The sequence below is a fragment of the Anabrus simplex genome, chromosome 3 (genome assembly GCF_040414725.1).
Source record: "Anabrus simplex isolate iqAnaSimp1 chromosome 3, ASM4041472v1, whole genome shotgun sequence".
Lineage (NCBI taxonomy): Eukaryota > Metazoa > Arthropoda > Insecta > Orthoptera > Tettigoniidae > Anabrus > Anabrus simplex.
In genome coordinates this window covers 434,715,946-434,742,795 of record NC_090267.1, presented here as the reverse complement: position 1 = coordinate 434,742,795, position 26,850 = coordinate 434,715,946, and the positions used below count along the sequence as shown (strand labels likewise).

Sequence of the window (26,850 nt, the reverse complement as noted above, 5' to 3'; positions counted from 1 at the left end):
TGAAATCCGTTTAACATATTTTCTTCTATGTGTGAGAAATGTGTCCTGAGAGTTTGGCTATTCCTTATTGTTGCACCCTGTATACTGCAGAGCTCTATGCTATCTTAGAAGCTCTGCTGTTTGCGCAGAGGCATCAACAAGGCCACTGTCCCATGTGTATACCAATTTGTTACATTTTCTGCAGTCTGTTGATACATATTTCCTACAACACCCATTGCTGCAGCAGATTCATGACCTTCTAGCCAGGTTGTTCAATGCTGGCACCCAAAACACCTTTGTGTCGCTTCCAAGCCAGGTAGTGTTTGCAGGCAACAAACTTACTGATCAATCTGCAAAAGGAGCAGTACTTTTACCACTTAGCCCTACGAATGTGCCTGCTATGGATATTTGTTCTCAGCTACGCCAAACCATCTTGATGTCCTGAGAATCGGAGTGTCTATCTTTCCAAACTATCAACAAGCTGAGGGAAATTATGGAGACAACTGTCGTGTGGTAGTCCTTTCTTTGCAGCCCTCACAGGAAGAGGCTGTAATTTTGATGTAGGCTGAAGATAGATCATGCCAGATCTACACATTCCTATCTCCTAAAGATGTATTCTTGTGGAGTTCTGAATAGAATTGTAATTTTTATTTATGACCTTGTTGATGTGAATACTTTACCTAGATACTTACAGTGATCCACACGAGGTGCTTTCACTCCAACAGTCATTTGTCAAGGTCTTTTTTGCAGCTGTAACTCATTTATTGCTCTATTCAATATAACATCATTTCCAGGAAGCATTATTTGTGATTCCATGATATTTTAAATTTTTATTTGGCCCCCTCCCTCCCTCCCCCTTCTCTTCCCTGTTGTATACAAGGAGCACAATATATATAACACAACTTAAAAGTTTATTTTCTTGCCATCATTTGTACAGTACACAAAATAACTGACCTTGAGGCTTGCTTCTTATTGTGGAGCACACACTAAATAGTACCGTGATTAAGTTTGTTGTTTGAACAAGACGTATTTACATTTATACCACTTTGATCCTATATGTACAATTAGGTCTATACTGACGATGTAGAGTGCCACTAACATGTGAAAGTCTCTGATAGTGGATGGCTATCTAATGTCTGGAAGTCTGGCTTGAACGTAATGCAAAGTTCTTTCTAGCAGAATGCTATAATTGTGTAGACTAAGTTATAAGGGAGGTGGGAATCTTGAGACGGTAGTTAGTCCAGAGGTGAGACCTCTCGATCAGAGTTCAGTCCGCCTATTCAGTCCCCATTTTCATGTCTGACTTCTGGAGTAGAGCTGATCCCATTCTCTCTTTCACCCCTCTCCCTCTCCCTTCCCCTTCCACCCTTCCCCTCCCACCCCCCCTTCCCTTCCCTTCCCTTCCCTTCCCTTCCCTTCCCTTCCCTTCCCTTCTTTACCCCTCTCCTCCTCTCCCTATCTTCTCCTTTGTTTACGTTGCCTCCTTCCTACAACAAGTCAGCGCTTGTTCCCTAACCACTCCTTTGTTTACACGGCCTGCCTGCATCCTCCAGCATGTCAGAGCTTGTTCTACATCAGACATTAGATATATTGTACATTTCACCATAGAGGTGAGTCTCATAAATAATTTTTCTCCTTTTTAATTTCTTTTCTGTATGTTTATTCATTCCTAATTCTGCCTATCATTTCCAGATTTACCTATTTGCCTGAGGTCCTAAGTCAACTTAAAGACATCATATTATAACAAGAAGATCACAACCATAATTTTGTTCTTGTATGTATTTTAATGTTATAATTATTCCTGCAACATTGTCTTTGTTTGGTATACATATGTTTTAGTTATCACATGATCTGTTTAATTTTTATTTGGCTGAAGATGGCCACTAAGTGGCTGAAACTACTCCCAAGACTGATGTAATATTATTTACTTGATATACTTCAGTACGGAACAAAAATGAAATTTATAGCTTATAATCCTTTGCGAAAACAAACAATTTTGTCTTGTGGAATGAATATACCTCGACGAACTATGTCATGTATTTTGAAGGATGATTTATGTGTTGGGACTTATAAAAAATACACATGGCATTTACTAACTGAAAAAGATATGCCTGGTTCGATCGCAGGCTTTGTAAACGAAGTATGGGGAGAGCTAGTATCGCGACATCCTATTCACAGATGAAAAAATATTCACTGTGGAAGAGTCGTTTAGCAAGCAAAACGATAGTGTGTACGCATGGTCCTCCAAGGAAGCAAGAGAGAAAGTTCCATGTGTGCAGCGCGGACATCACACTGCTTTTGTCATGGTATGGTGGGTGATTTCCTGGTGGGGAGAATCGAGGGTACATTTTTGCGAAGGCGGAGAAAAGACTTCTGCAACTGTCTACCAGACATTGTTGGGAAAGGTGATACCACGTATCAGTTCAAAGCTGTTTGAAGGGAAATCGTGGATTTTTCAGCAAGATAGCTCTGCTGCACACAAAGCAAAAATGATGTAACAGTAGTTGGCAACCAATGTCCCACGGTTCATCGCTGCTGCTGACTCGTCTAGTGGAACGCTGGACCTCAATCCATTGGATTATTCTCTGTGACAGAAGTTCGAGGCAATAGCATGTCAAAAACAGCACCGCAGTATTGGGATGTTAAAAATACCAATCATGTCAGCTGTCAAAATAATTCCACTGGGCACAATTCGTGCAGTTATTAATGAGTGGTCTCAACATCTTTGCCGCTGTGTTGCCGCAAATGATGATCGTTTCGAATAAGAGTATGTTCATTCTGTAGCATTTTTTGTGCCTTTTCAAAATATAGGTATATTAGTTTGTTTGCATAGTTTTATTTAGTACTTAGTACATTGAAAGTACTGACAAAGCTTATGGCTGTACTGTGTATAAGAAACCTTATAGGTACCGGGCGAGTTGGCCGTGCGGTTAGGAGCGTGCAGCTGTGAGCTCGCATCCGGGAGATAGTGAGTTCGAACCCCACTATCGGTGGCCCTGAAGGTGGTTTTCCATGGTTTCCAATTTTCACACCAGGCAAATGCTGGGGCTGTACCTTAATTAAGGCCACGACCGCTTCCTTCCCATTCCTAGGCCTTTCCTGTCCCATCGTCGCCATAAAACCTATCTGTGTCAGTGCAACGTAAAACAAACAGCCAAAAAAAAACAACCTGATAGGTCAGAAAATACTGCCTTGCAGAATCCCTGTATTAATCATTATAGGTTCAGATAGTGGTTTATATGAATAAAAATGAGATACATCTTGTGAAACAAATTTCAAGAGAGGCATGAGACCAAAGTCACTCGCAAGACAGATCTTGCTATGCACATTAATAAAGGTTGTTTTCCACTAAAGAGATGGATCTCTTTCACTTGAGGTGTATCTCATACACTGGTCCTGGTATCTATAAGTTGACAATAGTTGTATAAACAAATGCCACCTAATAAGGAAAGGATTTTAAACATCTCATGATGCAACTCTGTCTTTTAAATTTATTCCAACAGAAGATGGATCTTAGGCTTATTCATATCACCTACTCTATTTCTCACCGAGCTTGATAGCTCCAGTCGTTTAAGTGCGGCCAGTATCCAGTATGTCACAAAACATATCAGATGTAAGGATTTTCAGGCGTTTGCTCTATTATTGGCTTACATCTGATATGTATTTTTGACATGCTCTATTGGTGAAAAATATCTAATTCCCTCCATGGGAATTTAGAATTTTCCATTCAGTATCCAGTATTTGGAAGATAATGGGTTTGAGCCCCACTGTTGGCAGCCCTCAAGATGGTTTTCCGTGGTTTCCCATTTTCACACCAGGCAAATGCCAGGGCTGTACCTTAAATAAGGCCGCAGCCTCCTCCTTCCCACTTCTAGCCCTTTCCTCTCCCATCGTCGCCATAAGACCTATCTGTGTTGGTGTGACGTAAAGCAACTTGCAACTCTAGTTTTCTGAGTTCTGTTTTCTAGAAATTTAGCCACACATTCAGTCATTCTTTTGTCTAAAGTCGTAACCACCAAATTGGGTGGGTCAGACAAATTACGCTGTTGCCATGGTTATGTAGCAACTGGCAAAGAAATGTCTAATTATTGAACACATCATTTTGGAGGCAGTATGTTATCTCCCAAGCTCCTGATGTTACCTCATTCAATGTTCCAAAACAAATTATACTACAAGCTTCAGAAAAGACTGCTGATTTCAGCGGTGTAATTATTTTCCATATAAACCACTTTAAATAATTATTAAGAATAAAAAACTCAACAAGTAAATTAAAATCCGTAGAATTATGCAGTTGCTCACAATCTTGTAACTTATTTATCACTCTATAGAGAATAACATCATCCGCAAAAAGCCTTACCTCCGATTCCACTCCTTTACTCATATCATTTATATATATAAGAAAACATAAAGGTCCAATAATACTGCCTTGAGGAATTCCCCTCTTAATTATTACAGGGTCAGATAAAGCTTTGCCTACTCTAATTCTCTGAGATCTATTTTCTAGAAATATAGCAACCCATTCGGTCACTCTTTTGTCTAGTCCAATTGCACTCATTTTTGCCAGTAGTCTCCCATGATCCACCCTATCAAATGCTTTAGACAGGTCAATCGCGATACAGTCCATTTGACCTCCAGAATCCAAGATATCTGCTATATCTTGCTGGAATCCTACAAGTTGTATTGAAAATTTCAGTAAGTGGCCAAGTTTTTGTTTTTTGAGCCAATAACATTTTGTCTGCGGAAACAAAGTAGAAAATCGTCTGACTTACATTTTTTTATCTGGAACATGTTTCTGTGGGTCTTTTCATTTTCCTAGAAAATGGCTTGGAAAGCGATCATACAAATGTCACTAGCTGAAGTTGTTTGGGTCGCACGTGCCAGCGCAGTACAGGAAATGGTAAATACTTTTGGGTTACATATTAATCTTTATCAGTTGTATTAAAATATTTGTGTACGGTTTACAATATAACTTTAAATATTTGAATACTTTATATTGGAATGTCTGATATAGAAAAAGAACTACTTAAAAAATAAGTTTACATTCAGTTACAGTGTATTAAGAATAGTTTCTAGCTTCAAGGCAGTCTGCGATTTCTTAGTCACTATCTTTACTCATCTTACTATTATAGAGTGTCATTCACACGAATAATGAATGGCTCCATTCTTTCATCCCTTGCTATTTCCTTGGACCAATCATCGTCTTGAAGCTTTTCCGCATGATTGAAGCACTTTTCCCAATCTGCTGCAGTCACACGGTCGATGGCTTCTGGCGTGAGTTTTTATACATCTTTTGTTTTGAAGGTCTTATACCTGTCTGCCAGTTCTCTCTTGACTTGAGCCCCAATCAATTTAATTGGGTTGTATTGGCAGTGGAAGGTGACAACCTTACTATCTCATGGCTCCATGAGAGAGCTAATTCATCAAGCTCGTACTTCTTTCCTACTTTGAAGGGAGCAAAATTTTACAATTGTTTAACTTGAGTTTCTTGCTCACTTAAAAGGTATATTATCTTTTCAGCAACTGCTCTTGAGTTTCTTTCTTCTTCCAGCTTGTATTTGGGTACTTTGTCAAGTAAGGCTGAATGATATGGACCATTATCCATAACTATTTCAAAAGGTTCTTCCAGACTTACTCTAATAGCTGGTCTTCTATAAACTACTTCCTCCCTGTGGGTGGGGGACGCAGATGAAAAATACACCCACGGTATCCCCCTGCCTGTTGTAAGAGGCGACTAAAAGGGGTCCCTGGGGCTTTCAACGGGAGCGTGGGTTAGCGACCACAGGGCTCTTAGCTGAGTTCTGGCATTGCTTCCACTTACTTGTGGCAGGCTTCTCACTTTCATCTATCCTCTCCGACCTCCCTTGGTCAACTTTTGTTCTTTTCCGACCCCGATGGTATTAGAGCGTTCGAGGCCTAGGGAGTTTTTCATTTTCACGCCCTTCGTGGCCCCTGTCTTTCTTTGTGTGGTATTTCATTTTTCAAAGTGTCGGATCCTTTCTTTTTCCTTTTCCCTCTCTCTCTACCACCTGTGTGTGGGGGGGACACAGACGTAGACTACACCCACAGTATCCCCTGCCTGTCGTAAGAGATGACTAAAAGGGGTGATCAAGGGATGATGACATTAGAACCATGAGATTACTTGTGATTCGTACCATTATGTGCGGAACACCATGGTTCGACGTTACTTGCGACTAGTACCACCTTGCGAGGGTCTACGTTATATAGCAGCAGTACCATTCTGTGTGGAACATTATGGATCTGAGTGTTGCTTGTAAAAGTGATCATCATTATCTTCATCACTGTCACTATCGCTTCTTCTGGTAGTTCTCCACATACAGCCAGATTATCATCAAAATGCACAAAAGTATTGAATTCTACACCCTCCGGTAGCGTTAGATCATTGCCAGACAAAACTTAGTCACCATAATCATCATTAGAGGCAGCTGAGATAAAGTCCATGGAGAGAGAGATTCATTTCCTGTATCACTCAGTTTTATTAAATGTTGAACAAGCATTTTTCTATAATGCACTTTGAAATTTGCAATGATGCTCAAATCAAGCAGTTGTAAAATACTGGTACAGTTAGGAGGGAAAAATTCCACTCAGACATTCTCCAGGATGATTTGAGGTGGATGTGCTGCACATCGATCCATAAGAAGAAGGATCTCCTTCTGTTTCTTTTTCATTTTAATGTCCAATTTTTTAAACCACTGTTACATTAGAAGCATAGTCATCCAAGATTTTCTGTTGGATTCATATTCCGCAGGTTTTGTTTTCGCACCCTTAAAACACCTTGGATTCTTCAATTTTCCTATCACAAGTGGAGGAAGTTTGTCAGATCCATCTGCATTGGTGGCGAGAAGTACTGTTACACGAATTTTATTTTTCTTTCCTCCATGGCATGAGTCACCTTTTTCAGCTAATATGTTATTAGGAAGGAGATTGTAGAATAGGCCGGTCTCATCACAGTTGTAGATGTTTGGAGACTGATAATCATTAACGATACCTGGCAGAACCTCTTCTTTCCAGTGTTGCACCATGACGTCGCCCACAGCTTTTGAGTCAATGCAAATTGTTCTTCCTGTGGTTCCATGATGATCTTTAAATCCTTGCAACCATCCTGATGGAGCCTTGAAATCAGCAGTGATACTCATCATTTTAGCTTAATCTATCGCCTTTGCCTTTAGCATGTCGCCACTAATTCGTAGAGCTGCAGCCCGCTTTTGCTGGGACCATGTGAAAAGTGTTTTCTCCATATCTACGTACCTTCCTTCTTGCTAACGGCTGTGCTTACTGATTTTGAACCCAGTTTTAAGAACTCGTCAAAAACAGCGTTTATTTTACCAATGACTGTACATAGCATGGTATAAGCAATCCCTAGGTTAGAAGCAATTTCAGTTTTTGTTTTGTGTGGATTAGCGTCCACTTCTCTTATAAATTTTACTTTTTCATCTAGTGTATAATTTTTCTTTTTTCTGTTCTCCATGGCTAATCAAAAGCAAATGAATGGCAAAACTACTGTTCAACAGTAAACACCAGATACCGGCACCGTAATGCTTGTAATGTATCTTAATCTTGGGTGGCATTGTGAAGGTCAAGAACGACGAAGGTAGAGGAGGAGCGAGATAGAGAGCAAAGGGGACTCGCTCGGTTGGCCTTTGTTAAGCCGCCAGTAAGTAAGGGTCAACAGTGTCACTCGGCGAAACTCTTTGTGTTCTGTTTCAGCACCGAAACCGGACCGCTCTACTTCCGCCTACGCCGACAAAGAGGAAACTTCGTAAATACACTAGTTCCTTTTAAAAAAGCACGTCCTCATTACAATTACATAAAAGTCAGTTATATTTCACTGACACTTAATACGTATAAACGGTTTAATTGACACACGTTCAAATTACATTTTGCCAGGACCTAAAGGAAGTTATGTACAAATACGAATTATGCAGAACAGAGTTACGTATAAAGCAGGTTCAACGGTATTGACCATGCGAAAATACCAGTCTGTAGTGTGATCTGTAGGTTCCCTTCATAACACTAGAATGCCAAATAGCATGCATAAATGTGTAGTACTTAACCAACCTATTCAAGTTCTATGGTAATGGTATGGCAGCAGTAGTTAGGTGCCCATATTTTATCTTTATTTCTAAATCTACTAACTACACTTCTCAAAATACAAATTGTAAGCCTTCATAAGTAAAGGTGTAATAATCCTGCACTGAGTCTTTGAACTGTACACTCCATATACATTACAGAATAAATTAGGGGAATCTTACAGCAGCGAGACATTGCAAACATTTATTTTTTTAAAACACACAAGAAAGGAGGGTAGTTATCTAACTTGAGATACAATAGCACTGTTGCCCTCCACAAGAACTATCTTAATACTGTTAGGTATACAGAAGAAAAGGATTTAATTAGAAGAATTGTCATATCAATGGCATTCATAAATTCTAATTCATAATTTCTCTTACTTTCAGCCGCTAATGTATGGGTGAGTAAGGGAGAATTCAACACTTGAACTCAGCTGGTGAGTTGCACTTGAGTTATTGAAAAGAAATTTTCACAAACTTCTCACTTAACTCATGTTCTGAAGTTTTGTAGTACCCATGGGTTCTCTTTAATGCATTATCAATTAACTGTAATACGTCCTTGTTGATCCAAATTTTCCCTGGGGAGACTGTCTCCTGTAAACTCCTGAATGTAACAGTAACTCTCTCTAGACTTCACTGGACCGAGCTTGATAGCTGCAGTCGCTTAAGTGCGGCCAGTATCCAGTATTCGGGAGATAGTAGGTTCGAACCCAACTATCGGCAGCCCTGAAGATGGTTTTCCATGGTTTCCCATTTTCACGCCAGGCAAATGCTGGGGCTGTACCTTAATTAAGGCCACAACCGCTTCCTTCCCACTCCCAGCCTTTCCCTGTCCCATCATCGCCATAAGACCTATCTGTGTTGGAGCGACGTAAAGCAACTAGCAAAAAAAAAGAACAAAAAAAAAGACTTCACTGGAAATTTCATTATAATTACTGTGGGAGTATATTTTGGTATTTTCAATACCTCAGGCAGCATTCCGTATCTTTTCTTGCTATGTCAAGTGCTATATTCCAGTTAACATCTAATTTACATATACAGGGTGAAGCGAAATTCGCACACTCGGGCGTCGCAGCGCGACTCCTCACATGCCAGCAATTAAAAAAAGTCTCTCACAAAAGTTCGTCCTGCGAGTATATCCGGGAGAAAAAGGACGTTGAAGAGTGGCAATCTGGCAACACTGTAACCACATGTAGGGTAACTACCTCTGTCAGCACATATTAGTCGTGCTGTACAGTTAGTGCACTGGATAGAGTTTTGGGTTAGCATGCAGGAGGTCGAGGGGTCGATCCTGTTTGAGGCGTATGTTTTTTATTTCGTAAATGTAGTCCAGGTGGTATGGTGTCTGGCATCTTAATCGTCAACAGCGATTGCAGCGGGTCCTCTAGAAACCATTTGCACTTACATACTATGATCCTAGAAAGGCACGAACATTCGTTTTCTTTGGTCAGCTTTGAAAGACGCCCTTTCCACTCGTGGGCGTGAATTTATTCGTACCATTTCATCTACTAGATGCGTCACAACGTGTTCAGCGTTACTAAATTTTGGAAAATGTAGGATACATGTGACCTAAGATACGGTGTCTTACTGTATTACAGTATGTAATGTCCAATGGAAATTAGCAAATAAAAAAGTGCGCCTCAACCCAGGATCGAACCCTTGAACTCCTGCATGCCAACCCAAAACTCTATCCACTGCACCAACTGTGCATCACAACTAGTATGTGCTGACAGAGATAGTTACCCTACATTTTGTTACAGTGTTGCCAGATTGCCATTCTTCAACATTCTTTTTCTGCCAGATATACTTGCAGGACGAACTTTTGTGAGAGAGATTTTTTTATTGCTGGCATGTGAGGAGTCGTGCAGCGACGCTCGAGTGCGCGAATCTTGCTTCACCCTGTATATTACCAACTGAGTTGTACAAATCTATTGTTATTGGTACTGGAATCCTCCTCCTTGGGGACCCTATTACAATTGTTTGCTTTTGTTCTCAGAGGACTGCAGAAGTGGTAAACAGCTGTGTCGACTATGTGCTAACACTATTGAGGATGCTGTCTACATCTTCGATACCAGAGAACAACAGGGTGACGGTCTAGCAACAATGATCAACATGTGTCTGCCTGTAACAGTAAGTCTGGCTAGTGAATGTGCCTCTTGGGTTCAGATCTGTATTGTATATGTAGTTAGTTATTCAAGGTTTATAAAAAGAAAGTTCCTAATCATTCTACATGCAACTTACTAAAGTATACTTTACCGTATATATACTGTACATGTTTAGGAAACTGGTAGAGAAAAGTAAGTACACATGGTTACAGTATACATAAAAGAGACACATAGATCCAAAATGTTGCTGCAGCCTTTGTCAGTTCTATCAAGAATGGTGATGATTGCTGTTGTCAGACACTGTTGTGAGGTGGGGGTTGGGTGACAGAAAAAATGGAAGAGAGGAGCGGTTATCTAATGTTCGGTGCTTGTTTAGACGTAGGACTTAAGTTGTGTGAAACAATCATTAAATGTAGTTTGATGGAGCCAGATATGAGTGGGGACAGGAAAACTCAGGTTATACTAGGTAGGGTTTGTAGGTACTGTGGTGGTGACATATTTGTTTGGCTAGAGTGTTGCCAGTGCAGAAAGCTGGACAAAGTCTGCGGTGAGACTGGTAGATGATGGTGAATGAAGTGCGGTTTTGATGACATTGTGTGGGATAAGACTTGGTGGTGGTGTTGCTGCTGCTCATTAAGGTGGTGCTGGGTATAGGTTGATAGCAGGTCTTGCTGTGGTTGTATTCACAGGGCAAAAAACAGGGAGGTTTGGTTCATGTTGAGTGAGAATGTTTTTGAGCTTTGTTGGGTGCCTGAATTTAACTGTGCGGCTTTTTGTAAGAAAAGCACTGGTTTGAATGATCGTTTTAAAATGTGTTTGATTTTGTGGAGACCAGTATGGTATATGGTTATGAAGGGTACTTAGCTTGGTTATTTGGAAAGTCTGGGGACAGAGTTCATGGTTCTGCACATTATCCAAGTATGTGGTAACCTTTAGCAGTAAAGGCCTTCCTCAGGTTGTTGTTGGCAGGCTTTAGCGGTTGAACAAATCCGTTTGCTCTGGATAACAAGGCTGAATGGTGGTGATAGTTTCATATGGTATGGGTGAAAAATATTGTAGAGGAGATACTGGGTTTCATGTGTACTTACCTATAATATCTTGTACTTACTATAATGTCTGTCTGTTAGGTCATCAGCCCAGAGGCTGGTTGGATCCTCAAATAGCACCACCAAAGGCTATGCAGTTATAGGAAAATCACAAAAACCAACGGCAGAGCCCAAATGAGGCGTGAGGTAGTTTACCATTGCTTTCCTCATTGGACCAGAAGGTGCTACTGCAGCACGACTGATCCTGTGAGTAACACCTTTCATAAAGACACTAGTCGTGCTCCAAATGTCATTACTCAGCACCACCCACACCCCAGCAGCTTCCATATTGTTACAGCCATGGATGAGACTGGGACTTCGGTGGAAGCTACACTTCGCTCTGGCCTGTGCCAAGAGACGGATACAAAAATGCTGCATCCATCAAAAAATGGCAACAGGCGGTACTTACTGTAATATCCCTTACTTATTAATAGGCTGTACTGACTGGTATTTCATTACAATCACATCTTCTCCTATGGCATTTTTTTCCCATCAGATCACTACCTAGAAGAAATTTAATGATATTCAGTAGGGAACATAAGCTCACCGAACAAAAAATTAGTCACCCTAGTGCGCACGCACAAATAGATTGTTTAGCCTGTACAGATCGCGCAGCAAACAAATCTCATGCTCAGCCGCACGCGCACTGCCTCGATGTGAGCAATCAATCAATCACTACTGATCTGCATTTAGGGCAGTCGCCCAGATGGCAGATTCCCTATCTGTTGCTTTTCTAGCCTTTTCTTAAATGATTGCAAAGAAATTGGAAATTTATTGAACATCTCCCTTGGTAAGTTATTCCAATCCCTAACTCCCCTTCCTATAAACGAATATTTGCCCCAATTTGTCCTCTTGAATTCCAACTTTATTTCATATTTTGAACTTTCCTACTTTTAAAAACACCATCCAAACTTATTCGTCTACTGATGTCCTCCCACGCCATCTCTCCACTGACAGCTCGGTAGTCGAGCAGCTCGTTTCCTTTCTCCCAAGTCTTCCCAGCCCAAACTTTGCAACATTTATGTAACGCTACTCTTTTGTCGGAAATCGCCCAGAACAAATCGAGCTGCTTTTCTGTGGATTTTTTCCAGTTCCTGAATCAAGTAATCGTGGTAAGGGTCCCATACACTGGAACCATACTCTATTTGGAGTCTTACCAGAGACAAATATGTTCTCTCCTTTACATCCTTACTACAACCCGTAAATACTCTCATAACCATGTGCAGAGATCTGTACCCTTTATTTACAATCATATTTATGTGATTACCCCAATGAAGATCTTTCCTTATATTAATACCTAGGTATTTACAATGATCCCCAAAGGGAACTTTCACCCCATTCAACGCAGTAATTAAAACTGAGAGGATTTTTCCTGTTTGTGAAACTCACAACCTGACTGTTATTCCTGTTTATCACCATACCATTGCCTACTGTCCACCTCACAACATTATCGAGGTCATTTTGCAGTTGCTCACAATCTTGTAACATTTATTACTCTGTACAGAATCACATCATCTGCGAAAAGCCTTACATCTGATTCCACTTCTTTACACATATCATTGATCTATATATATAAAATAGCTTGTCCTGACTGACTGACTGACTGACTGACTGACTGATTCATCATCGCCGAGCCAAAACTACTGGACATAATGAAATTAAATTTTGGGGATACATTCATATTAAGATGTAGGTGCTCACTAAGAGAGGATTTTTGGATATTCCGCCGCTAAGGGAGTGAAAAGGGGGGTGAAATTTTAAAATGAGTGAATCTATATCTCAAAACTTTAAAAGTTTACAAATGTAAAAATTGGTATTTAGAATCTTCTTTAAAAATAAGGAAATATGTATTTTTTTGTTTTCAGAAAATCCCAATAGGAGGGGTGAAAAAGGGGTTGAATGCCTTTAATCAGGATACCGGTACTTATATCTCAGAAACTGAAGGTATTACAGACCTGAAAATTGGTACTTTTGATCTCTATTAAAAATAAAGAAACACGTATTTTTTTGTTTTCTGGAAAATCCAATTAATGGGAGTGTGAAAAGGGGGGTGAATTTTTAAAATCAGTGTATCTATATCTCAAAACTTTGAAAGTTACAGATGTAGAAATTGGTATTTAGAATCTTCATTAAAAATAAAGAAGTATTTTTTTGTTTTTGGAAAATCCCAATAGGAAAGATGGAAAGGGGTGAAAAATGGGTTGAATGTATTTAATGAGGATACTTATATCTCAGAAACTGAATATATTACAGACCTGAAAATTGGCGTTTTGGATCTCCTTTAAAAATAAAGAAACACGTATTTTTTTTGTTTTTGGAAAATCGATTAATGGGGGGGGAGTGACTGGGGTGAATTTTTAAAATGAGTGTATCTATATCACAAAACTTTTAAAGTTTATAGATGTAAAAAATTAGTATTTAGAATCTCCTTTAAACATAAAGAAACACGTATATTTTTGTTTTCGGAAAATTCCAATAGGAAGGGTAGAAAAGGGTGAAAATATGTTGAATGCCTTGAATGAGGCTAATTATATTTCAGAACCTGAAGATATTACAGACCTGAAAATTGGTATTTGGGATCTACTTTAAAATAATAAGGAATAAGGTATTTTTCGTTTTTGGAAAATCCAAATAATGAGGGGTGAAAAGGGGAGTGAATTTTTAAAATGAGTGTATCTACATCCCAGAATTTTAAACGTTTACAGATGTGAAAATTGGTATTTTGAATCTCCTTTAAAAATAAAGAAACATGTATTTTTTGTTTTCGGAAAATCCCAATAGGAGGGGTGTAAAAGGGTGAATAATGGGTTGAATGCCTGTAATGAGGATACATATATCTCAGAAACTGAAGATATCACAGAACTGAAAATTTGTATATGGGATCTCCTTTAAAAATAAAGAAACACGTATTTTTTTGTTTTTGGAAAATCCAATTAATGGCGGTTAAACAGGAGTGACATATTTGGGTGAATTTTTTGAAAGACAGTATCTACAGAATATCTGAGAAACGTAGAATGTTACAGACGTAAAAAGTGATATTTGGAATCTTCTGTAAATGTAAATAAACATAGGCGATTTCTTTTTGGAAACTCCTCTTGAGGGGAACTAAAAAGGGAATGAGAATTTATACAGTATATCTCAAGAAACTTTACATGTGACAGAAGTGAAAAATGGTATTTTTATCTATATAAAAATAAGGTAACGTGTATTTTTAGTTTTCGGATATAGCACTTGGGTGGAGGGGGAGGGGGTAAACGTGACTGAAAATGGTGTTGAATTCTTTTAATTAGGCTACTGTTATCTCAAAAATGAAGATGTTACAGATCTGAAATTTGATATTTGGAGTCTGCTTTAAAAGTAAAGAAGCACGAATTCTCGGAAAATCCAATGAATTGGGGGGGGGGGGGGGGGAGAGGTGAAAGAATTGAAAAATTACTTGACTTAATTGTATAAATAACTAAAGTTGTTAGGGCCTACAGACGTGAAAATTGGTATCTGGATCTCCTTTAAAGACAAAGAAAAGCCCGTTTTGTGGGGGGGATCATCTTGGGAGGCGTGAGTGAAAAGGAGTTGAATTCCTTTCATGAGGACACATAAATCAAAAACTGAAGAAGTTACAGTCGTGATAATTGGTATTTAGAAGATCCTTTACTATTAAAGAAACAAGTATTTTTTGCCGGAAAATTCACTTGAGGGGGGGGGGGGGGGAGTGTGAAAGTGAAAAAAAGTGAATTATTTTAATCTGAAAACTGAAGGTAATAGACATCAACAATGGTGTTTGGAATCTCCTTTAAACATAAAGAAACACGCCTTCTTTTAGTTTTTTTTGGGGGGGGGTGTGTGTAAATAAACTTAACGGCGGTGGGGTGTAAAAGGAGTTGAGACCAATTGATTTTACTGTTCATAATGTATTTATAAGGAGCCTCCATTGCTCAGGCGGCAGCGCGGCGGCCTCTCACAGCTGGGTTCCGTGGTTCAAATCCCGGTCTCTCCATGTGGCATTCGTGCTGGACAAAATGGAGGTGGGACAGGTTTTTCTCCGGATACTCTGGTTTTCCCTGTCATCATTTATTCCAGCAACACTGTCCAATATAATTTCATTTGTCATCCATTAATCATTGCCCCAGAGGAGTGCGACAGGTTTCGGCTGCCGGCACAATTCCAATTGTCGCCGCTAGATGGGGGCTTTATTCATTCCATTCCTGACCTTGTCAAATGACTGGAAACAGGCTGTAGATTTTCGATGTACTTATTCTGATCATAAACCGATCATTTTTAATCTTTCCTGAGTTCGTTTTCAAGAGCCATCTTTCCCTTTGGAGGACGTTCTTAGATTACAGTACCTTCTCCTGGCATATAAATAAAAAATAAACACATTTGAAATAAACGATAGGAATGAGATTGACCGTCCAGTTTTTCACCTCTATAATAAGGTCGATAATGCACGTAAGTATGTCATTCGTATGCCCAGAAATCCCCCACACTTGCCTTCGCGCGACAATGGTGCTGGTCACATTCTCAACAATGACAATGGCAGCAGATGTAATTTACCGCCAAGTAGCGGTCTTGCATCTTGCTGTTGGCCCCAGAACATCTATAATAATAATAATAATAATAATAATAATAATAATAATAATAATAATAATAATAATGTTCTGGACCGTTGTCAAATGTGGGGACCGCGCTGGAAATGGGTCCTGGACGGGTAATGGCTAAGAATGCAGTCTGGCTGCGGGTTCAGAAGCGCCAAGGCACCCAAGACGACACCACGCCGGATCTCCTGAAGGATTTCCTCCATATTAAAAATGCTTATAGGAAAAGATGGCAAAGATTTAGGGACGCAACTGACCTGGTGGAATACCTGGACCTAGCCCGGGAAGTACGAATCGATTGCTGGAAAGAAAGATTGAAAAATGGAGGGAGACTTACCGTAATCTATTAGAAAACGAGTCAGGTCGCGAATTTCGGCGGATTATATATCTAAAACAATAAGCATTCAATTATAAATTTCAGTATAATACCGTAGCGAAGCACGGGTACCTTACTAGTATATATATATAAGAAAACATAAAGGTCCAAAAATACTGCCTTGAGGAATTCCCCTCTTAATTTTTACAGGGACAGATAAAGCTTCACCTACTCTAATTCTCTGAGTTCTGTTTTCTTAGAAACAGAGCCACTCATTCAGTCACTCTTTTTTCTAGTCCAATTGCACTCATTTTTGCCAGTAGTCTCCCATGATCTACCCTATCAAATGCCTTAGATAAGTCAGTCGCAATACAGTCCAATTGACCTCCTGAATCCACGATATCTGCTATACCTTGCTGGAATCCTACAAGTTGGGCTTCAGTGGAATAACCTCTCCTAAACCCAAACTGCTTTCTATCAAACCAGTTATTAATTTTGCAAACATGTCTAATATAATCAGAAAGAATGCTTTCCCAAAGCTTATATACAATGCATGTCAAACTGACGTGGCCTGTAATTTTCAGGTTTATGTTTATCACCCTTTCCTTTATATACAGGGACTACTATAGCAACTCTCCATTCATCTGGCAAAGTTCCTTCATGCAAACAATAATCAAACAAGTCTTTAGTATATCCCCCGAAACCTTATCAATTCCAGCTGCTTTTCTAGTTTTCAACTTTTGTATCTTACTGTAAATGCCATTGCTGTCATAGGTAAATTTTAATACTTCTTTAGTATTAGTCACCTCCTCTATACGGACATTATCCTTGTAACCAACAATCTTTACATACTGCTGACTGAATACTTCTGCCTTTTGAAGATCCTCGCATACACACTCCTCTTGTTCATTAATTATTCCTGGAATGTCCTCCTTGGAACCTGTTTCTGCCTTAAAGTATCTATACATACTCTTCCATTTTTCACTAAAATTAGTGTGGCCACCAATTATGCTTGCCATCATGTTATCCTCAGCTGCCTTCTTTGCTAGATTCAATTTTCTAGTAAGTTCCTTCAATTTCTCCTTACTTTCACAGCCATTTCTAACTCTATTTCTTTCCAACCTGCACCTCCTTCTTAGTCTCTTTACTTCCCTGTTATAATATAGTGGATCTTTACCATTCCTTACCACCTTTAAAGGTACAAACCTATTCTCACATTCCTCAACAATTGCTTTAAACCCATCCCAAAGTCTGTTTACATTTTTATTTACCGTTTTTCACCGATCATAGTTGCTTATTAAAAACTCCCTCATGCCTGTTTTATCAGCCATATGGTACTGCCTAACAGTCCTACTTTTAAGACCTTCCTTTCTTTCACATTTATTTTTAATTACCACAAAAATCAGCTTTGTGATCACTAATACCATCTATTACTTCGGTTTCTCTATAGAGCTCATCTGGCTTTACCAGCACCACATCCAGAATATTCTTTCCTCTAGTTGGTTCCATCACTTTCTGAATCCGGTGCCCTTCCCATATTAACTTATTTGCCATTTGTTGGTCATGCTTCCTGTCATTCGCATTACCTTCCTAATTGACACTTGGTAAATTGAGATCACCCGCTACGATCACGTTCCTTTCGTTATCATTTCCCACATAGCTGATTATCTTATCAAATAATTCTGAATCCGCATCTGCGCTACCCTTTCCTGGTCTGTACACTCCAAAGACATCAAGTTGTCTGTTATCTTTAGAAATGAGCCTTACCCTTAGAATTTCGTGCTTGTCATCTTTAACTTTTTCGTAGCTTACAAATTCCTATCCTATCTCTATGATACACCCTGCAGTTCCTTGAGAAAATTTCTGCATCCATTATATCATTTTTCAGCCATGATTCAATGCCTATTACAACTTAATTCTATTCCTTTCTTTACGTTACTTCTACAGTTGAGCACTAACAGTTTTATGTCATCCCTACTTGATTTCCAGTTCCCTTAACACCGCTCCCTAGCGCACCCTGTTTCCCTGAATGTACCTCCCTATAACCCTTCCATACAAATTTCCTAACTTATATGTACTACTGCGGTTTAAGTGAAGGCCATCTGAGCGCAGATCCCTTTCTCCTACCCACCCATTAGGATCTAGAAATTTCACTCCCAGTTTCCCACATACCTACTCCATAGTCTCACTTAAATCCCCAATCACCTTCGAGTCAGTATCCCTCCTACACAGTATTCTTCTGATAACAATCTCCGCTTCCTTAAACTTCATCCGTGCTGCATTTACCAGATCCCACACATCCCCAACTATGTTGGTACTTATACCTGCTTGTCTTACGTTGTTAGTACCAACGTGAAACACTATCACCTTCTCCTTTCCCTGCTCCTTCTCTTCTACTTTCCTCAACATCTGCCTTAACCTAATTCCTGGATAACACTCTACCCTGGTACCCTTTCCTCTACACACTTTCCCGACATGTCTAATGATAGAATCCCCCATGACCAGAGTCCCAACACTACCCACCTCATTTGATCCCCTCCCCTCCTGGTCAGTCCTATCTTTCCTGACAGCTGCAGAAGCTACTTCCTCCTCCCTTTTCTCCAACCCATTACCCTGTTCCACCTATCTTTTCCTATCCACTACTCCACATTTCCCTTTCCTACCTCTTCCCTTTCTCCTACTTCCAAACTTCTTGGCAACAGTTCCCTGTTCCTCATCTTCCCTCGATTGTTCTACCTGCAGTGACTTGTACCGATTTCTCATCGACACCTGTCCTGAATGGAGCCCGTAGCCTGCAATCTCCTTTGCCTTAAAACATTAGACCACCTGTCTTCCACAATTCCTCCATTTCCTTCCAATCCCTCTATTACACCTACTGTATCCTGTACATTGTTTGGAGGCCTACTTTCCTTCCTGTCCTCTGAGAGAATCCTAATTATCTCCCTCAAGCTCTCCAACTCCTCCCTCATATTCCTTAACGCCTGGCCACACCCACAGTTCCTACACTCGCATTGCTTAGTCATTTTTTACTAAATAATCGAAAGAAAAGGAAAAATAAGATAACTTATTCTGTGCAAAATAAAAATGAAAGGAAAGAAATATTGTCTAGGTTAGTTTACAAAGAATACACGACAGTAAGGTATTTAATATAGGCTACTACTACACTACAATACTACTTAATTGTACTATTTTTATTCCTACAACACACTAACACGATGAAAATTGTGTTAATTACTGGAAACAGGGAATAATACACAAGAATTACACAATTCTTAACTGCAGTTAAGTCTACCCTAATTACAACAACAGAATTTTAGTAAGAGAGTTACTACAGATACCACAGAAATGGTACTATACTATACTAATATTTCACAGTAATAGAATACACTACAATAATTTTAAACTACGTTCAGACTAAGTACAGATACTACACTACAATAATTTTAAACTACGTTCAGACGTATTCTAATTACAACAGGTTATTTCCAAGCAAAAACAGAAAAGAAAATTACCATTAAAGTTCAAAATTTGCAAAACTACTCAAAATTATAGGATAGGCACTCTAATTTCTAATAAGTTACTATACTACACTACATTAATGTTAAAACTACGTTCAGACGTATCCTAGCTGCTTACTAAGCACAAATAGGAATGAAAATTTCAATTAGGCCCAAATTTAGATATTCGCAAGAACTACTGGTAGGTACGGTACTCAAAGATTACCAACAAAGTTAAACACGTTTACAGATTAATATTAGTACTACTTGTCCTACTATGCTGTAATAGAAATGAAACCTTCCGTTTGCACAAAAATACACACGAATATAACAGGCAAATTACTATCTAATATACTGTATCTACACTACAATTCTCAACTGAAATGCGGTTATGTGATCTTTACAGATGGTGGATTACTATTATTTTTCTTACTCCGCGGGACGAAGAATAAGTGTCCTTAAATGTTGAAAAATATGAGGTTTACAATAATTTTCTCAAAGTATTTCTGTCTAAATTACGCCAGGGACTTGAATTGCAATTATTGGAATGTACGGAAGGAACTTGATTATTAGCTAACGCTCATAAATACTGAAATGTCAAGGGTGTGAAATATAAATTACGGATACTTTAACTGCCTACTCAGAACTACAATGATTGTAATACAAGAATCAGCTGATTTTTATTTATATTTTCTGGATACACTACACCCTTTGTTCACAGACTGTAGCCAACAATGCCAATATTTGAATAAGAAGAGTGACTATAATCAATAACAATTACGACTGTTAACTATTTCGCCAGTGAAATACTATGTCTATTCTGTTGAAATCCTTTCTTTAAACAAAATTTACAACAGTATTGCGTTATTAAAAGAAGTTATTACCTTCGTGATAGGTGGGACCGTTGAAGTGCTATTTGAAATACGGCACCCTGTCAAATGCCTGCACTAATAGATATAACCGCTGCCGAAGTTATGACTCTTTTTAATATCCCGTCTTTGTAAGTACCGTATTTTATCAACAAACCTATTGATATTTTAATAATACTATTAAAAAGAAAGAGATATTTCTTCTTTCACGCAGACCTAAATTACTGGTTGTAGTCTAGCGAACGCCTACGGAACTACTGAGTGTGAAAACTGTAAATAAATGCCACTAATCACAGATTACTACAAATAAACACTAAACACAATTATTTATGGAGCTAAATGTGTACGTGTATGTATCTCTCTCTCTCTCTCTCTCTCTCTCTCTCTCTCTCTCTCAGCATAAGGCAGTAGTATCAGTGAGACATTTATGTTTTAAGCAGGCAGTGTACGTGAAGTTGAAGTGTCTACAAGCAGTGGTCTATTTACATGTGGCTACTAAACACGACGTCAGAATTACGGTTGGAAGGGAATCCTGACTGAGAGGGACTGGAGATGCATTTCACGACTTGTGAATGAAAATCGCTTCCAAACCCAACAGGAATAGCTGCAGTCAGTGAAAGAAGGTCCATCCCAACCTGTTAGCAAGAAAACATTGCGACAGGAACTGCATGCAATGAACATTTGCAGTCGGTCACCTTGCAAGAGGCCATTGCTTACACAGGCACATAAAGCTGCGCGTCTTCAGTGGGCTAGAAATCATCAAACGTGGACAGCAGCTGACCGGCAGAAGGTAATGTGGTCTGACAAATCACACTTTTGCCTGTATTCCAATGATGCACGTTGCGGAGTGCACCGAAGGCCAAATGAAGCATTTCTTCCTGAATGTGCGGAAGGCCAGGTTCAAGCTGGAGGCGAGTCTGTGATGTTTTACAGTGACCACTAACATGAACCAGCATGTTTAATTAAAAATTCCGGATGATCAGTTGTCGCCTTTCAGTCAACATCTGCATGATGAGTATACTATTGATATCCTGAATGTTTAAAGTTCATCGGGCTGGAAGCATATGTGACTGGTTTAATGAACACTCCCACACCCTATTACATTTTGATTGGCCTGCAAATTCACCTGACTTGAACCCCATTGAAAATCGGTGGGACATGTTGAAACAGTGAGTAAAACGCCGATATCAGCATCCCCGCATTTAGGTGGAATTGCGCGATCAAATCCTCAGCCAGTGATCCTGGGTGCGATCTACGTGCTTAACCTTGGTGGACTCGCCTCCTAACCAAATCCAGGCGGTTATCAAGTCCAGAGGCGGAGTTGCACGGTATTAAATGATGCTTTTAATGATTTCCCTAGAGTGACTAATATTTTGTCCAGTGAGCTTATTTCATGATAAAAGATTCAAATGAATTTATTGATCAAGAATTGCAATCTTGGTTAAGGCATTATGATGCTTAGTGCATCTTGTTGATACTCATTGGCGGCGTATAGTGAAACTACAGTAAAAGTCCGTTATAGCGAAAATTCATAACGGTGAAAAATATAGTTGTTATAGCAGATTGTCATTATATCTGATTTTTTGGTAAAAGGTGGGGAAAACCCCACACAGATTAAAATCGGTATGTAACGGCAACCAGTTTGTTCAAAACTTGCGTTTTCGCAGATTTCCATACTATGGATTGCTCGTAAGTTACTTTTCTCATTCCGAGACATGAATGTGTATGTTCAATTTTATTCTGAAAAATCTGATTAAAATTGCTCCAATGGCTCCTGTGGCAAAAATTCAGTTTTCTTATTCAAGCAATGTCGCCTAACATAACTTAACCTTGTATGTATCATGAAGACATATTTCAAGTGCCAGTAGAGTAACCAGACGCGAGAAAATACAATGAAACCTCGTTAATGCTTTCCTCATTAAGGCGATTCTCGATTCACGTCATAATAAATCTGTTGAAAAATATCTCGCTTATCGCATCACAAATTTTCACTATTACCGCTTAGTATGATTATATTTTCCCTAGCCCTGAAAATATTCTTTGTCATCCGTTATGAAAGGAACGTGATTTCCAACACAGATTGGAGCCATCACCACAGGGGGTAGGTCGGGGAATGTTTTGGAAAAATGGGAGATGGCCTTGAATTCCTGAACTTCAGCGTATAGTGAAACTACAGTAAAAGTCCGTTATAGCGAAAATTCATAACGGTGAAAAATATAGTTGTTATAGCAGATTGTCATTATATCTTCGGGAAGCAAACAGTTAGCCTCGGGAAAGTTCACGTTTGTTCTACGGTTTTCATTCATATTGCTGAATAACCCATTAAGCCTGTCTGTGCTTGTATTTCACATTCCATTCAGAAGTTAGAAATGTATTCTTTGTTTGAGTGATACAGTGAAGGGTAGCAAATATTCGTCGCATGATAGACTTCCTATGAATTAGGAACATATTCGTGTGAAGTTGAGTAGCTTGGTCTTTTTTTTTTTGTGCTAACCCAGTTATGGGTACTGAAAAAAAGTCGTGTAATCGCTTACTAATGAAGACAAAATCTAGGAAGTGGACAGGTATCCACATCTTTCAATGGTGGCATGTATGTTGAAACTCGCGCCTTCGAGTTTCGACTAGAGTCGATCGAAGTGTTGTCGCATTCAAGATGACACTCAAAATATTCTCTCACACATTGCCCAGTTTAATCTTCAAATAACCAGAAAACGTTTAATAACCCACTGGTCTGAAATGTAAGGCTTCAGCTGACTTTTTTTTCAGTGTGATCTGCAATAATGCACTGATACTTTTATGGGCCCCAGTGCAAATGTTTTTATATTTATTGTCTGGTGATTTACACATCTTTAAATATACATTTCAAGGAGGCCTTGAACAACGATCTTACTTGATATCATACGTGGTGTTTAATAATGCTGATCACGAAAATTATGACTTCCGTAATGCCATTTAATCAAAATTAGGGTGCAAGAATATGTTCTACGTAAGTAGTAGTGTTGTCTGTCTTGTGCGATCTTCATGTTAAGAGATTCTTCATTTAATTGTGAAATTAAATTAGTGCCAAAGTCAACAGCCATCTTTATTTTATTGCTTGGCATTGATTACACATTGTTCTTCTCGAGGCAGACTAACTTAAACGTTACCAAATCTTGGAAGTTATAACGCACTACCATCTGGCGGAATTCGCATTAGTTACATCTGACATCATCATATGGAGTGGGTATATCTACCCGTTTGTATATTCTACGTACCTCGTATACATTATATTTACAATGTTTTTTTTCAGTATTCAGCACGTCCAATCTATCTTATATTCTCAAAATTATCATTGATCCAGCGCTAAGAATACTTACAGCTCCGATATCTACCTTAATAACTCTATGAAAAACAAAATAATATTCATCTCTTGCCACGTTCAAATAAATATAATGAATTAAAATGCCCAACGTTGATTCACAGTCTGGTGACGAAATTCCATGTCCTATCTGTAATAAATGTTGTAAGTCTACGTTAGGAGTAAATATTCACATAGGAAAAGCTCACCCTGAGAAAAGGAGAAATAAACTCTCAACTCAATATGCTAATACCGGTAACATGAATGTTGGGGAAAGCTTACAGTTGACAGAAGACACCCCAGTGGTCGCTGATCATGAAAATGAAAATATTAATCCTATGAAAAATTGGGAGGATAGGATTTCAAACATAATGCAAAACGGTGATGCTAATCAGCTGGAATCTTTTACTTCTGAGGTTATGCAGTTCTTTGCTGATCAGGTAAATGAATTACCTGGCCCCCAACATCCTGCTGTTAGATTTTACAAAAGTAGAAAATTACAAAATAATCGTAAATATGACCATAAAACCTCTAGTAACCCACAGCGGAGGTCTAAAAGGCAACGAGAGAAAAACAGAGAGCGTTATGCCTACGAGGTAGCCCAATATCATTTCTATAATCAGAGGCGGAAAATTGCTCGCAAAATTTTGAACAAAACGAATAAGGCCCATTCTTGTAAAATCCCAATAACTACGATTTCGGATCATTTTGAAAAGACTTTTGGTACCGAAAATAACAATTCTCCTCTTTTTATTATGGAAAAAAGCAATGACTTACCTGCTGATATTAATATTTCAGTAGATGATGTCCATAAAGCATTATACAACATTAAAGTTGACACCTCACCAGGCCCAGATCATATTACAGTTCGTGTATTAAGGCACCTCAAGGCTACAAAATTTCTGACGTTACTCATCAACACGATGCTTCATTTTTCCTACGTACCTACAAAACTCAAAATGGCCAGAACAATTTTAATACATAAGGGTGGAGACATAAATGATATTAAAGAATGGAGACTTATAACCATATATTCGGTGATTAGGAGAATAACTGAACGAGTACTAGATATGAGACTGCGTTCATATGTCACACTAAGTCCTCACCAGCGTGGCTTCGTGCCATTACCTGGAACTCATGTCAACGCTTCCCTCGTGAATGGTTGCCTCCAAGATGCGAAACGCAACAAAAAGGATTGTTGCATCATTTTTTTAGATGTCACAAAAGCATTTGACTCTATCGGACATGAACATATCAAACGATCTCTTCGACAATCTGAAATTCCTCCTAACTTATGTAGATTAATTGAAGCATTTCTTACAAAGAACACAATTCAAGTGGAAGCTGATAATAAGAAATCAAAACCCATCGAAATTAAGTGTGGCGTAGCTCAAGGGTCCCCTATCTCACCACTGCTGTTCAATTTAGCAATCAATACTGTAATACAAAATCTCACCGACCATGACATATGCCAACGTTATGGCTATACTTTATCTGATGATCTACCGTCGTTATCCTCATTTGCTTTCGCAGATGACCTAGTCATACTCAGCAAAACTGAAAATGATGCTACTACCTTGTTAAATTTAGCTGAAAGCAGCTTTGCAGAAATTGGTTTACATATCCATCCTCATAAAAGCAAATCTATAATCCTGAAGAAAGGAAAATTAACTGAAGGAAACGTCACTACACTTGAGGGATCAACAATCCCATCGATAAAAACACACAATGAACGAATCAAGTATTTAGGAATTGACTTCAACAGTGAAATTTCTCTTGACAGACATAAACTAATAAGCACAATAACTTCTGACTTAAATAATCTGGTAAAAACAAAGCTTCTAAAACCAGAGCAAAAGATCAAGATTATTAACGAGTTTGTTTGGCCGGGTTTGATCTATCCTCTACAATGTGCCCCTCTGACACAACTATCAAACACTTTTCTTAAAGATCTGGACAAAATTATAAGAAGTTCTGTAAAAGAAATAATGATGCTGCCAGATGATACTCCAAATTCGATGCTGTATAGTGCAAGGAAGGTCAGAGGGATGGGAATAATTTGCGCAGAATGGGAAGCAAATATACAGCATTACAATATTTGTAATCGCTTACTCCATATTCAGGACGTTCATCTACCATACGTAAGGAAGTTACCTGAAGAACAAGATATGGCACTCCACAGACTTGACATAAAAAAAGAAAGTCTTCCTTCAAAGACTGACGGAAGAAAACTACGTGAAATTATGAGAAATCGATCCTTTCAGTCGTGGTGCCAGCTACCACATAAAGGAAAAGGAGTAGTGTTATATTCAGACTGCCCGAAAGCAAACTCCTGGATGACTCGTAAATCACCTCTGTCCTCTTCTGAATACATAAACGCAGTGAAGATGACATGCAACCTCACCGCAGTCAGGTCGGTTCCCGGTAGGTCATTCAACACAACCCGTTGCCGCCAAAATGGCTGCAACGAGACAGAAACCCTTGGACATGTGTTGGGATTCTGCCGGAGTACTGAGCTAATGCGCAACCATCGCCACCATCGTGTAAGAACGTCGATTGCTCAAGGCTTGAGACAGCGTGGATGGGAGGTGCACGAGGAGGTTCACTGCATCTCTACCGATGACTCTAATCGGAGGGCGGACATCGTAGCCATCAACAGAGAGGACATGAAAGCGATGGTCTTAGATCCCACCATTCGCTTTGAAAGAGACCTTAATCAGGCACGGGATGTGGACCTAGAAAAGCAAGCTATTTATGTTCCATGCTTGCCTTACCTTTCATCTAAGTATAAAATACCTATTGATCGGTGGATTGTCACAGGCCTGCTTTTCGGAGCAAGAGGCACCCTCCCTAGTCAGACATCGAACTTCCTACAAAATTTGAAAGTTCCATTCTGCGAGCTAGAAAAAATAGTAATACAGATACTGAGGGACTCGCTGCAAATCATTCATTTCCACCTATACCTGAGAACGTGAGTTACATT

At 39.1% G+C, this 26,850-nt stretch overlaps 1 protein-coding gene across 3 annotated transcripts in view; it reads left to right on the top strand.

Moving 5' to 3' along the window:
• LOC136867403 (oocyte zinc finger protein XlCOF6) overlaps positions 1-26,850 on the top strand; it is a 107,354-nt gene that overhangs the window by 21,329 nt on the left and 59,175 nt on the right. For 2 of the 3 annotated variants that reach the window (XM_067144599.2, XM_067144598.2), the window contains exon 3: positions 10,063-10,196. In XM_067144599.2, coding sequence (XP_067000700.2) covers positions 10,063-10,196 — 134 coding nt within the window. Of the gene's footprint in view, positions 1-1,669; positions 1,754-10,062; positions 10,197-26,850 lie in introns of those variants that run through there. The other variant, XM_067144600.2, reaches the window with a different exon arrangement.